General features: G+C 34.8%; 1 protein-coding gene and 1 long non-coding RNA gene across 4 annotated transcripts; one reads left to right on the top strand and one right to left on the bottom strand.

The window, feature by feature from the left end:
- Positions 1-386: 386 nt before the first annotated feature.
- On the bottom strand, positions 387-8,274 carry LOC107489346 (transcription factor MYB54-like). The gene is made up of 3 exons (XM_052261371.1): positions 7,941-8,274; positions 7,107-7,574; positions 387-683 (listed from the first exon to the last, which is right to left on the bottom strand). The coding sequence occupies exons 1-3, from the start codon at positions 8,098-8,100 to the stop codon at positions 505-507; spliced, it is 807 nt and encodes a 268-aa protein (XP_052117331.1). The 5' UTR covers positions 8,101-8,274; the 3' UTR covers positions 387-504.
- Positions 8,275-11,648: 3,374 nt separating this feature from the next.
- Positions 11,649-13,080, top strand: LOC107489352 (uncharacterized). 3 transcript variants are annotated; one of them, XR_008009715.1, is made up of 5 exons: positions 11,649-11,915; positions 12,025-12,105; positions 12,196-12,308; positions 12,428-12,842; positions 12,949-13,080. It is a non-coding gene; the product is annotated as an uncharacterized LOC107489352 (long non-coding RNA). The 3 variants fall into 3 exon arrangements; XR_002375722.2 differs by having other exon boundaries at positions 12,428-13,080; XR_008009714.1 differs by having other exon boundaries at positions 11,649-11,939; positions 12,428-13,080.
- The last annotated feature ends 2,344 nt before the right edge of the window (positions 13,081-15,424 follow it).

Below are 15,424 nucleotides of genomic sequence, written 5' to 3'. Positions count from 1 at the left end.
AAGTACATAAACTTTTAGTAAAATATTATATGCATAATCTTTTTATGTATCTTTCTTATACACCTTTTTCTTTTGAGATTAAAAAGTAATAAATAAAAATGTCTGAAAAATTTGTTTTTTATACTTAAAAATTATATAAATAAAAATGATAAAATACTATTAAAATTTATTATTTTTGATAATCAATTAATCATTAATATTTAAAAGTGTAGATTTAAATATATTGTTAAATTATTAAATTAAAAAAATTAGATTAATAACTAAAAATAATGACAAAAAATAATAAATTCTAATGGCCTCTAGTATTTTTTTATAATTTAAAAATAATTAAATATCACAAAAGATGTTTTAAAATTATTTCTCATTTTCGTATCTAGAATAAGAAAAAAGAAAACCGACATTTCATTATTAATAATAAAATAGCGATTACATAATAAAAAAAGAGGGAAAAAAGGAAAAGGGGGGGGGGGGGGTTTCACACCCAGACAGGCATATATACACATATCATGTGGCTCCTACTCCGAGGAAGTCAATAAATGGTGGTGTATAATTAGAAGATGCATCATGGGGGTCCCTAATAGGGACCTTGTTCCTGTCTTGAGCAAAGGATGATGTTGTTGATGACGATGATAGTTCCATGGCCAAACAAACATGGGGTGTTGTTGTAATTGTTGAAGAGGAACCTGATGAGTAACTGTAAAAGTTGTGGTCTTTTGGCATTTGAATTTGATAGAGATATTGTTGGGGATTAATATGACGAAGATTATGATATTCATCACCATCGTCATTAGTATTATCCCAATAATATCTATCATAATTGCTAGTCGCACCTTCAAAAATAATAAAAAAATAACAAAATAAAATTAAGAAAAAAATAGATGAACTAATAAACTTGTGCGTCTCATATTGTGTCGTACAAAGATACACTGCTTTCGACACCGGGTATCATGGTGAACGAAGACAATCCTTCCGTGGAGAATGTAGAGGACGATTCACCGGTTTCGGAGAATCGTTGGTATCATGAGGAGGAAGAAGTTCTCAAAAGCGATAAACCCTTTGATCCATGTCCTAAAATTCCAGTCTCTAAGGAAGAGTTTGATGAATGGTGCAAACCCTGGCATACTGCTCTTATTGTCAAAGTTCTTGGCAAAAGAGTGGGTTTAGGGTTCTTAGAACAACGTCTCAATAGAGATTGGGTGAAAAAAGGTAAGATTAATGTTATTGATATGGATCGTGACTATTTTTTGGTTCATTTTTCAGATGAGGAAGACTACTCTCACGCGCTTCTTGGTGGACCATGGATGATTGCGGGGCATTATTTAATCGTTCAAAGGTGGAGACCCTTCTTCCTTGAATCGGAAAATGATGTCAAAAAGATTGCCGCTTGGATACGGATTCCTAATCTGCCCATTGAGTTGTATAATCATAAATTCCTCTGGAGGGTTGGTTCTGTTATTGGTAGCCTGCTAAAAATTGACCGTGCAACCTCCATTCACTCTCGGGGTAGGTTTGCCAGAATTTGTGTGGAGATTGATCTGTCGAAAAAATTGGTGCCCAGGATATCGGTGCTTGGCAGCACGTTGAATATTGAATACGAAGGCCTCCATTTGATATGTTTTAATTGTGGCAAATATGGACACAAATCAGAGCTGTGCAATGAGGTGCAGAATGGTGGAAAATTCCAAACGGAGAATATTCCGGCCAGTGAACCGGAAGGAGAAGCAACTATTCAGTCATCACCAACGGATAATTCCAATAATCACGCTAACCAAGGAGCGCCTATATCCCAGCAAATAATTCCTAATAATCATGATCCTCCTGAATTCGGACCGTGGATGATGGTAAAACGGCATTATAGAAGGAAACAAGAGAAATTTGCGCCAAAAAATAAAGTCAGTCATAATGGGGATGATACCCCACCAAATAAGGAAGAAAATATTGTGGATGTTGATCATGATGTGGGCAACGGGTCAAGATTCAATATTCTCTTTGAAAACAATCCTGAAGATACTCTACCCGTTACAGAAGATATAAGGAGTAATAATATGGATAGTGAATTGATGAGCAATGGGCCAATTGAACCAAAAAATCTAAGGAGTAATATAGATAGTGATTTGATGAATGATGGGCCAAATAAATTCCAAGCCCAATTAGAGAAGAGCTTAGTTCAGAACCAACCAAAAACTAATGCCTCTTCTTCCATCCAAAAAAGAACCATTAGAAGTGGGGCTGGAAAAAACCCACAGGGAGCAAAAAAATCCTCTCTACACAAGGCTGGGCCTATTTTGGCTGGAAAGAATTTCAAGCCCAAATTAAAGAATATGGAGAAAATGATGGAGAAAATCCCTACCTCTTCTGTACACATGCTACCCACCACCCAGAACACCAAATCGAAATCAAGAAACCCTGAAACGGAAGCTTTGGAAGCTGCCATGTTAGGCAATCTTCGAGCTATGGAGAAAAATCAAAAGGAATCTTTCGAAGCTACAAAGATGGCAAATGCTATTTTTGAAGATCATGTGGTGAAGAATCAATTTCTTATCTCTACCTCCAATCAAATCGTGAAAACGGTGGCCACAAAAATGGTCCAAGGAGGAAAGGACCCTCGAAATAAACCGCCGGATGATCAATTCGGGGATCCAAGTAACCAAAGCATTGCAAAAGATCATGTGTCTTGTGATCACGTTGAAGGTGATGTGGTGGTTTTGACCACAGTTTGATTCGGTCATTGACGGCCCTTTTGAATTTTATTTTTTATGATGAATCTTATTGCTTGGAACTGTCGTGGAGCGGGAGGAAAGTGCTTTTCTAATCTGATTAGAGATCTGAAGAGAGAATATGATGCAAGTTTTCTTATTCTTCTTGAAACTCATATAAGTGGTAATAGGGGGGAGGTTGTTAGAGAAAGGATGGGTTATGATGGTTGTTTTATTGAAGAAGCAAGAGGACAGTCAGGGGGTATATGGTGTTTATGGGATTGTGCTAGCTGGAAAGTAGAAGTTATCCATCACAATACTCAATTTGTACATATGAAGCTTACTGGAAGTCACTCTGTGCCTTGGATTCTTACTGCAGTTTACGGAAGCCCTCAAAGGATTACCCGGCATGCTCTTTGGGACTCCATTCGGTCCCTAAGGGATGAGATTAATCTGCCATGGTGTCTTATTGGGGATTTCAACGCTATTCTTCATAGTCATGAAAGGAAGGGAGGATCCCCTAACCAAAGGCATGGAGCTTGTAATGAGTTCCAATCTGTTGTGTCCGACTGCGGTTTGTTAGATTTGGGGTTCACCGGCTGGCCTTATACCTGGAAGAGGGGAAGCTTAGTGGAAAGAATAGACAGAGCTTTATGCAACTTGGATTGGCAAATCATGTTTCCTGAAGCCAAGATCAACCATCTTCCGATGATGAAATCGGATCACTCCCCTCTCTGTCTACAACTTTATCCGGCTTCGGCTCCCAATAAGAAGAGAAGACCGTTCAGGTTCGTGGCAGCTTGGTTAACGCATTCTGATTTTGACAACATGCTGAATATTAATTGGAACTTTAAAGATTCTTGGAATAATTGTGTGGAAGATTTTAAAAATGGCCTGAATGATTGGAACCGAAACATTTTTGGAAACATTCAGTTCAGGAAAAATAGGATCCTCCGAAGGCTTCAGGGGATTGTGACGAGCTTAAGTCAGAACAGTAATCGTTTCTTAGAAAAATTGCAATTTGACCTGTGGAAAGAGTATGAGGAGATTCTAACTCAAGAAGAAATTCTTTGGTTCCAGAAATCTAGGAGCAATTGGATTAATTTTGGGGATCGAAATACCAAGTACTTCCACGGTACCACCATGGCTAGAAGAAGAAGAAACAAGATTGAGTCTCTCGAAGATGACAATGGGAGTTGGGTCACTGATAGAAGCAGTTTAGAGGTTATGGCGACTTCCTTTTATGCTAAATTGTTTTTAGATGATCTTCCTGATATCCCTTTTGTCCTTAATCAAGCTTTTCCCCCCTTAAGTGTTGAGGATCTGAATATTGTTAGTGGTATTGTGACTTTCACTGAGATTAAAGAGTCTGTCTTTAGCATGGGTAGCTTAAAAGCTCCTGGCAAAGATGGTATACAAGCTGTGTTCTATCAAAATAAGTGGGAAAAAGTTGGTAATGACCTTTGTAATTTAGTGAAAGATATTTTTGAGAATCCGCAGAATGTCAAAGAAATCAATGAAACTCTTATTACCCTTATTCCTAAAGTGGAGCCAGTTACCAGCCTAAAGCAAATGCGTCCTATTAGCCTATGCAATGTATCTTACAAAGTTATTACTAAGATCCTTGCGCGCAGGCTTCGAAAATTAATGGAGAAACTTGTCAAACCGACTCAGAGTAGTTTTGTTCCGGGGAGACATACCTCGGACAATATCATTATTACTCAAGAGGTTATTCACTCTATGAGAAGTAAAAAAGGGAAAAAGGGTTGGATGGCCATTAAGATTGATTTGGAAAAAGCCTATGATAGGCTCAAATGGTCTTTTGTTAAAGATACCCTGGCGGATATTGGTTTTCCCTCTACTTTCATTGATTTGATTTGCACTTGTATCTCTACGGCAAGGATGAGGGTTCTATGGAATGGAGATGTTCTTGATGAGTTCACTCCCTCAAGGGGAATTCGTCAAGGAGATCCGCTATCCCCTTATATCTTTGTTCTCTGTATGGAGCGCTTGTCCCAACTCATTAGTGCTGCTGTTGAACATGGGTATTGGAAGCCGATCAAGCTCAGTAGAGAGGGGCCCAACTTGTCCCACCTATGTTTTGCTGATGATCTGATTTTATTTGCTGAGGCTGATATGGATCAAGCGCGAGTCATTGACAGAGTTCTTGAAGCATTCTGTAACAGCTCTGGGCAAAAAGTGAGCAACGACAAGACTCGGGTCTTTTTCTCAAAAAATGTGGGAAACACAGTTAGAAGTGAGATTAGTGAAGCCTTGAAATTCTCCAGGACTGACGATCTCGGTAAATACCTTGGGGTGCCTCTCATTCACTCTAAAGTAACCAAGGAGACTTTCAACAACATCATCAACAAGCTAAATATGAGATTGAATAGTTGGAAAGCATCTTCCCTCTCTTTGGCTGGAAGAACCACTTTGGTGAGATCTGTCCTTTCTTCTATTCCTAGTTATACTATGCAAACTGCAATTTTACCTTCATCTACTTGTAATTTGATTGATCGTAAATGCAGGGATTTTCTTTGGGGAGACACTGAACAATCAAAAAAAATTCATCTGTTAAGTTGGAAGAAAATTAGCAAGTCTAAAGGTTCAGGGGGTCTTGGTATTCGGCACGCAAAAAACCTTAATCATGCCTTTATGATGAAGGTTGGATGGGGGCTGGTGGAAAAAAAAGACAATCTTTGGACTAGAGTGCTGCGCTCAAAATATAAGTGTGGGAATGATATCCTCCCAAATGTCAACAGAAAAAGCAATGCATCAAACCTTTGGAAGGGGGTTTGTTCTGCTTGGAGTGATGTCAAACGAAACACAACATGGCGTATAGGCAATGGATCAGAAATAAATTTCTGGGATCACAACTTCATGTTCTAGAATTCAGTGAAGTGTTCCAAATCTACGAGCTCTATCTAACCCATTTATTTATTTATTTTTATTTAAATTTAATTTTCTTTGTTAGGAGTGTTGTCATAAAGAATTTCGAAACATGATTACAACGGCATATTCCGATTGGGACATGCGAGTATGTGACAAATATTCATATTCAAATCCATAAAAAACCCAACGGCTCATTTTCCGAAACATAATCCCTTTTATAATTTTTTGGGGTTAGCTTTTCTGTCTTTGAATTTTGTGACATGCTTTTCTTTTTTCTTTATCTTTCTGTCAATCCTTTCAACCGAGCGTTAAAAAATTGTATTGGAATTTGTAGAAGAGTTGTAACGAGGCAATTAATTAGTCAAATATTGTGAATTGATTTGAAAAGGAAAATGATTGAATTAGCCAAATGCATCAGTTAAGAAAATTGTGATGGCCATTAAAGCCCGTGCGGCTGAGACTCTCAATGCTACAAGAAGAGAAATTGTGCCGAAAAGACCGAATCCCATTGCCAATGGCTTGATTAAATGGCATCCTCCTCCTGAAAATGTCACTAAAATTAATGTAGATGGTTCCTTCTTCTCCCGAAACAACAATGCAGCCTGCGGTGGAATTTTTAGGGATCATTTGGGTAGATTTATCAAAGGCTTCTCTTCGAATTTGGGAAATTGTTCGATCACTCATGCTGAGTTATGGGGCATCATTAAAGGGATACAAATTGCAATCGCCAATGACCTCCATGATATTATTATTGAAACTGATTCCCAGGTAGCTTTCAATTTCGTTAAAGATGGTGTTCCTTCTTTACACCCTTGTGCGCCTCTAATAGAAGACATAAGAATTCTTGCCAATCGCATCCAGCACATCAACTGGTCTCACACACTTCGTGAAGCAAATTCTCCAGCTGATCTCCTAGCAAAAAAGGGACAAGAGCTCCCTTTTGGCTTGCATATCTATGATGCCCCTCCCTTAGATATTTGTTATGCTTTGAGTTTGGATTGTTTTGGAACTTTTAGGCTTAGAGGGTCTTAGTTGTTTTTTCTCTTCTGCTTTTCCTTTGGGGTTTTTGACCCCCGTTTGTCCACCAAAAAAAAAAACTAATAAAAAAGTTAGCATGGAGGTGTGTGAAGGTAATAAGTTCCAATAAGTATAATGTGTTTATTATTAAATAGAGTAATGCTAGGAATACTGTAAGAGTAGTCAATTTCAGTCAATAATACAGTAGATTGTCAACCAAATTCAATATAAAAATCACTAAAAATTATGTTTTGTTGAATTTAAATATTTAATATTTTTTCTATTTACATTTTTTTTATGTTTAATGTTAGTTGTGCAATATTAATTCCTAAAATTTTCTTCATTAATTATGTGAAATATTTTGATTTACTTACTACTTAAAAACAGTCCCATTATTTCAAGCACTTTGAAAAAGTTTCAGAAAACAATGCCATTATTTGCATCACCATTACAATAATACATGAGATACATGAGATGATGAATGAAATAAAGAACACTTACCAGCAGAGAAGAAACAATAATCAAAAGGAAACTGTTGTTGATTATAGAAGCCATTAGGGTCCTCTTCATTATTATCTTGTTGTTGTCTCCAACAAGCAGTAGCCATGTGAGTAATAGTTGCTGAACCATTAATAAACTGACCACCATAATAACCACTAGTAGTACTGGTGGTGATGTTATTTCTACTGAAGAGAAGGCTCTGACGGTTATTAGTATTATATCTTCTGATTTTCCTATTGGTCCTAGAAGTAAAGGATTTTTGCTCCCTGTAGTTTCTGGCCATGATAACATGCCAGTGGTTCTTGATAGCATTATCTGTTCTGCCAGGAAATAGCCTTGCAATCATGGCCCATTTTTTACCGTACACTCTATGTGCTTCCATTAGCCTCTCTTCCTCCTCTTCACTGAATGGATTCTTCTTTATTCTTGGATCTAGTTGGTTGAACCATCTCAACCTACAACTCTTCCCTGAAACACACAAATAATATATATAAAAAACTATTAAAAATTATTTCATCATAAATTACTATATTTGATATATATTTTTTAAAAATTGATTTCAACATATTTAAATTCTTGGAGTGTACAGTATCTATAGTTATGTCGCTACGATAATTATACAAATACTATTAAAATTAAACTTACATTTTTTATTTTGCTAATATTTTTTATTTTTTAAATTAAAAAATATTATTAAATAATAAAATATCGGTTATTTTAATTTTAACAGTATTTTATAACATATCTTCCATAACAACCGGAGTAGTTATTATTTTTTTTAATGAACCAAAAGATAGCTAAGTAGTTACTCTTATTTGAGTAGAAAATTCAAACCTGATCTTCCTTCTAGATTCTGAGCAATGAGGTTCCAGTTCTGAGGGCCATGAAGAGCCACAAGCTCCTTCAGCTTGGAATCTTCTGAAGGCCTCCAATGCCCTCTTGCACACACTTTGGACTTTTCACTGTTATTTACCTCTTTCCCACTACTCATCATGCAATACTTCTCCTCATTAGGGTTCTCTTCATCATCATTGAACTCATTAGTTGCTGCTGCTGCTGCTGCTTCTTCATGGTTGTGGAATTTTTCATTGCCATCCTCCCTGGAATCATAATCAGAATCTTTATTATTACAGGGGTGTTCTTGAAAATTTCTAGAACGGCTATCCCTCATAAACTGATGATGAAATGGAAATAAGCTTGAAGTTGTTGTTCCTCTTCCATTGTCATTATTATGGTTATGCATTTCCTTGGCATAATAATTACTTCTCTCTTGCGATGAAGAAAGAGTAGTTGATGATGAAAGCGTGCGAAGCGAGAGAGAACCCATGTCTGTGTAGAAAACTCCCATTGAATAAGGAGAATGGTGTGAAATAGTTGACGTTGGTGGGGGCATGATCTCATTTTTCCTTTGTGTCTGACTTCAACTGTTACAGTGACATATATGCTCTAATGGATGAATGAATGACTTCAGCCAGCTTTTAAGGGCTACATTCATGAAAGGATAATTTTTTTTTTCTGTATCTTTTTTTTTTTAATTTGTTTTATGACAAGTGAAGCTGGGTCAAGCTAAAATTGTAACTAACTTTTGGAGAAAAATCTGTGTTGCACGTAATTTCTTTATTTTTTCTATTGTAAAAACAATAGTCTCTATTTTCTATTAAAAAAAACTTTTAACTTTTATTATATAGTTTGATGTTGGTTTATTGTATTATGGACTAAATGCAAGGATAATTTTAATGATTAAGTAGTTTGGATAAATTATTTGAAAATTTTGATAGTTATTATTGATGGGTTAAGCTGAGAGAATATAAAAGTCAGTAAAATTTGATATGTTTGTTAGATAATTATAATAAACTCCATGATCATCTATTTATAGGCTCCATAAATTGATTATATATAATTTCAAATCTTAAATATTTTTAGATATATATTAACCTAGATATTTTTAGATACCAGTCTTAGATATTTCTAGTACTTGATTATTTACTTAAATTCTAGACTTCTCCATTATAATACTAGACATTTATTTTTATGAAACAAGATCATGAAAATTCTAAAAAATTCTACAAATGTGTAGCATCATTAATACTCTTCTTTGATGTACACTTGTGTAACTCCAAACATCTCTCCAAATAATTCAAACTTTGATCTTGGTAGTGCCTTAATGAAGATGTCTACTAGTTACTCTGTATTGTAGTACTCGATCTTTATCTTTTTCTCCAATATAGCTTCTCGTATCAAATGATACTTGATAGCTATATGCTTGTCCTACTATGAAGGACTGGATTGTTTGTCATTACTTTTGTTGACTTGCTGTCGCACAACATAGTTGTTGGTTCTTCTTGTTGCTCTCCTATGTCTTTTAAATATTTTTCTTAACCATATTGCTTGACTAGTAGCATTTGCGGCTGCAACATAATCAACTTCAGCAGATGATTGAGCCACAGTTTCTTATTTCTTTGATGCTCAAGAGAATACTCAGATCCTAGTATAAATGCATATCCAGAAGTATTTTTCATGTCGTCAATTAATCTTGCCGAATCACTATCGGTATATCCAAGTAGTTTTAGATCTTTGATAGATTTATAGTGAATGCCATAAGTCTTTGTGTCTTGTAGATATCTTAAGATTCTTCTTTCAACCCCATAATACTTTTGACTTGACTTTTGCATGAATCTTGATAGTAGACTTGTTGCATACATAATGTTAGGTCTTGTGGTAGTTAGATAAAGGAGATTTTCAATAAGACTTCTCTATTACGAAGCATTTGCCTCTCTCCAGGCCAAATCCATATTCTATTTGTAATTTTTCATTATGGACTAGAAAAGTATATACTACTTTACAATTATTCATCTTGAACCTTTGTAGCAAATTTTAAGTGTTTTTGCACGATAAAAATTTCGTCTTCATTTTAGTTTACCTCAACGTCAAGAAAATAGTGCATCAATTCTAAGTTAGTCATCTCAAATGTTTGCCTCATTTCTTCTTTGAGTTTTCTAATCATAGGCTCATTGTTTCATGTGTAGATAAGATCGTCTACGTGCAATAAAACTTTGAGAGTGTTTGAATTACCTTGCATCTTGATGTAGAGTGTAGGCTCACTTTTACTCCTCCTGAATTCATGATCACTGAAATATTTGTCAATTCGACTATACCATGCTTGCGGTGTGATAAGTCCATATTTAACGATATATTTTGGCTTGATTTGAATGGATTTCATCACATAAACTCATATTTATTCATTTAAATAGCATACTTTTGTGTTTCATCCCTAAATTGAACCTAAATATGAAAACATACATTTTTGTGCTTAAATTACTGATTTTTAATCCCACTTTTATTTCATTCAATGCCATGATATGTCTTGTGACACTACTAGAAAACTAGTTATTACAGACGGATATTTCCGACGGATTTTATTCCACGGAAATACAGACAGAATTTCAGAGGAATTTTTTGTCGGAAACCAAAAAAAATAAATCAGCATAAATTACAGACGGAAAAGAAAATCCATCGGTAATTCTGTCGGAAAAATTAATTTTTTTCGGAAAAAATAGTTACAGACGAAAAATTCGTCTGTAATTAAATAGACAAAAAGCTACGTTTGTTAAATTATTACAGACAGAAAATCCGTCTGTAATTTAAAATTTTTCGTCGGAAATATTAAGTTAAAGGTCCCTATCATATCGAGCTCCATTCACACCACACATTATCAAACAAGCTTCTTCTCTCTCCGTCCAGGCGTCAACAAGCTACTTCTTCTCGCCGCCGCCGCTCGCATCGCACGAGCTCCTTCGGCGCCGCTCGCATCACACCAGGTGCCGCTCGCATTGCACGAGCCCCTCCGGCGCCTCTTGCATCGCGTTGCTCCCTTCGTCACCATCGTCGCAGAGCCGTCTCCACCACTCTCATCGCGTGTCTGCTCCCTTCATAGCCGTCGTCGCAGTGCTCTCTCGCCAGATAGGTTATCTTTTCAACAACTATTGTATCCAAGTATTCAAGTATCCATGTTTTCTGTGACATATATTCCTAGCTAGGTTTTCCAATCTGTGATAGCTTGATCTGATCTATGAATTTCCTTTTCTTTTTTTTTGTTGACATAATATTTTCTTATTCCAACTCATAAACCACTTCAAATTTTCCTAAATCATAAAAACCCTACCAAAATCTGAACTAGAATTAACCCATAGAAGGTGGAATCAGAGCCTAACAGCAATGGTGCAGGTTCTAGTAGTGGTGGTACAGGTTTATGAGTTTATATTCTAGTAGTGGTGGTGTAGCTTCTAATAGTGGTCATCATCAACATCAACACCATCATCATCAAGTAGTTGAAGAGGTTTCAGTGCAAAGGGTGAAGAAGGAGGAGGTTAATGCAAAGATATCAGCATGGCAGAACTGAATTTGTGCAGAGAGTTTGGAATGGAATTATTTATTTAATTTGTTGAAATTGCTTCTTGTTGTGTTCTGTACCCTACTTTATAATAATCAAGGAATAATTTTTTATGGAAAATCTATTAGCTCCTATGCCGGATTCTAGCTTCACCGAAGATGATTTGTATCCTTCTCCAATTTTTGGCTGCTGAACAATTTTTAGCATAGAACTGAAAAAATGAAAATAAAAAATTCTGTAGATGAAATAGTGAAATTATGTTGATCTGTCACTTGATCTGGTCTTGTGGTCATGTTGATGTTGATTTCATGAAAACAAAACTTTTGCTTTGATTATTTGTTTGTTACTAACTCTATTTGTACCACTATCTTATTTTCTTGCACCGGTGCTACTGATTTATTTCCACAAGAACTTGAGATGTAAGTTAAAAGTTGTGAATATTTGTAAGTTAAAAGTTGTGAATATTATTTCCACATTTCTGTAGATGATTGCTGCAAGTTTCTCATTTCTTGAGCAATGGTTGAACAGGCAACAAGAGTTTAAGCAGCAGCAGCAACCTGTGGAAGACAGAATAGTGGCATTTGAGGGGAGGAATTTATTTATCTGATGGTAACAATTTTCTTTCTTGCTTCAATACTTCAAATCCCACCATAAGCCACAAAGAGATTTTTTTATGTATTATTTTTAAACTAAATTTAGAGGCAAACAAGGAGAATTTAGAGTCACCTGAACCTTCCAGCTCTCTTATAAAGATATTGAAAATAGAATTTGAATGTCTTCCTGGCTACATGAAGGGTCTAGCGACATGGGAGGTGAGGTTCTTTGTGTCTAACTAGATGTTCTTTACAATTTACATGGATTATTCTTCTTTAGTGTTATCACCAAACTATTAGTTTCTTATTGATTTATATCTTCTTTTATTACTTTGTAGGAAGAGATAAAAGAGATGGAAAGAGAGCAAATCCGAGAAGGAATTGATGAGTTTGGAATATTGTATTCTGAATTAAGTGATTCTAACCGATCTGAAGGCAGCAATGGTTCTTTTGCATTCCTTGTGTAAGTAAAACCATATGCTACCATATTTAAAAATGTATTGTATAATGTAAATTGTAAAATAAGATAGTGTCATAAAATATAAAAATGGGTAGGTTGTTTATGCAGTTTATCAATGATTCAAAAGTGAGTGATTCTCAAAGTTATTCTCTTATTTGTTTTGGAAAATTTCAGGTTAAAATTGGAAATGGATGGGAAGCCCTATAAATATGCCTAAGTCGAAAGATATTTGTTAAAAGAAGCAAAAGATCCAATTTATTCAATTTCAGTGCACATTAGTTTGTTCCCTTCAAGTTATATTATCTTTCTTGTCTCTATCATTATATTTTTGTTTTTGTCTTCTGCTGTGGATGTTATTTTGACCTGACTTTTTGTGTTTACATTTTGATGTTGTCTCAGATACTTGCAATTCCTGCTATTCCTTTAACAATGTCAGCAGGACTTCTTTTTGGGTCTGTTAATTGTGTTGTTATTGTTGTTGGAGGAACATGCTTGAGAGATTGTCTCGCTTCAGTATTGTTATGCTTGCCATCTGTTTGATTCATTATTCGATTATTTACCCCCCGAAGTTTCCCTTTTTCTTTTTCCTCTTTATCTATAAAATATTTGACAATGCCAATTTTGTTTTGTCAGGATCCCAATTCAAAGCACTTAGGAACAAAAGTGTGGGATTCATCACTTGTTTTTGCCAAATTTCTTGTAAGTTGTTGATCCTCCTAACATTTTCTGAACTGTCCTGTCATAAATATAATTTAGTTTTAGAATCTAAACTTGGTTTTAATGAACTTATTTAGATATTGCATCTAATTTCTCTCACCTTCTAATATCTTAAGGTGTATCTTTATTTATTTTTTTCAGGAACGGAATTGCAGAAAGGGAAGGTTTTCTCCAGCTAAACTTAAAGGAAAACGTGTAATTGAACTTGGAGCTGGCTATGGTGTTTCTGGTTTTGGTAATGTTACAAATGATTTTTAATGTTTGGTTAGCCTATTAATTAACTCGTCCTATATGGACTCCCTTATTGAAAATGTTATGTAAGTAACTAATAAGTTTTTAATCAGCTGCAATAATTACAATAAAAACTAAGAGAAAAAATGCTAAAAAAAATAAAGAATTATCTAACATTTTATACTTTTCAAGTGTCCCATTTGCTTCTTTTTAGCTGTGTAAGCAATGACATGAAGGATTAAAACAATTATTAGCTGTTGGTTGGATTCAAATTTTGTAACAAAGAATGTGAACTCTTCAAAATGTGTAGAACTACTTGCGCAAATAAAGCAAGCATTGGCGAGCTAATTGTTCAATGTGCATGCTTATTAATGCACAAAATGAGTTAAAATTAAACCCCACTTCTATAATAGTGTATTTTTTTTTTTGAGTTATTTTTATTGAAAATTGAGAATATCTTCCTCTTTATTTCTTCTCTTGTTGTTAAAATTAAACCCCACTTCTATAATAGTATAATACCAACTTTCATAATTGATCAGCACAATAACCACCACCTATCACTTTCATAATTCTTCCTGATCCATCAGAACATCACAACTCAGAGTATTCAGGTATTGTTTTTTTCTTGTATTGTTGTCTTGCATTGCTTTAAACTACTATGATCACATTTTCAATTACATATATGAAGTTCAATCCTGTCATTTAAAACTTAACTATATAGGAGATTTTAAGAACTTGGAGGTTAATTACTTGCAATTATCTAACCATTCTTGTCCATGCTTGGCTTTGCGTGTCAGGAACATTCTTGATCACATATTAATTTCTTGTTGCTATTTCATTTGGATTAATTTTTTGACAGCTTGCAGATGTGTGTTGCTTTTTGTCATAATTAACACACAGTTAAATATTAAAGCACTCCCAAGCTGCTCATGTCACCAACTTGTGGAGGGACTTCTCCAGTGAGTTGATTGTGGAAAAGATCAAGTGCTTCTAATTTCAATAGATTCCCAAGAGAAGATGAGATTTCACCTGAGAGATTGTTGTAACTGAGGTCTAAACTGATATAGAGATTTTTGGCATTTTTCAATTTCTGTTTTAATATGGAGAATAACACAGCTTTTAGTATGGTTGATAGTTTTAGTATGGTTGAAAAATATATTGAGGATTATAGTTGATGTATCAATACATTTTCTTTATGCTTTGAATTATATTGACTTGCTTGTTTAATATAGTACCTTTCTTTTAGTTTGATAATATGATGAATTTGTTTATTTTTTGAAATATTATAAATATTCGAATATAAATTAGATAAAAATTTGTATTAAATTTATATTTATTTTGTATGAAAACAAGTTTATTTTGTAATTAGAAAAAGTAAAAAAAATTCTATTTTACCTTACAGACGGATTTACAGACGGATTTTCTGTCTGTAATCATGATTTTCCAAAGTTTAAATTACAGACGGAAAATCTGTCGAAAAATCCGTCTATAATTACAGACGGAAAATCCGTCTGAAAATTCGTCTGTAATTACAGACGAAAAATCTGTCTGAAAATCTGCCTATAATTACAGACGGAAAATCCGTCTGAAAATCCGTCTGTAATTATAGACGGAAAATTCGTCTGAAAATCCGTCTGTAAGTTTGTCGCCTTCAGGAAATGGAGGGAGAATTTACAGAGGGAAAATCCGTCTGTAACTGGTAAATAATTTCCGACGAGGCTTTTACAGAGGGACAAAATCCATCGGTAACCAAAAATCCGTCTGTAATATATACCAAATCTGTCTGTAAATCTGTCTGTATTAAACAATTTTCTAGTTGTGTGAGTAATTTCAGGTCATTTAGGCAAGAATGGATTGGTAGAAGTGGAAGGAAGCATGTACAAAGGGAGAACACATGAATAAAATAAAGGAGAAGTGCACACACAAG

The sequence above is a fragment of the Arachis duranensis genome, chromosome 5 (assembly GCF_000817695.3).
Source record: "Arachis duranensis cultivar V14167 chromosome 5, aradu.V14167.gnm2.J7QH, whole genome shotgun sequence".
Lineage (NCBI taxonomy): Eukaryota > Viridiplantae > Streptophyta > Magnoliopsida > Fabales > Fabaceae > Arachis > Arachis duranensis.
This window is presented reverse-complemented; position numbering and strand designations above follow the sequence as displayed.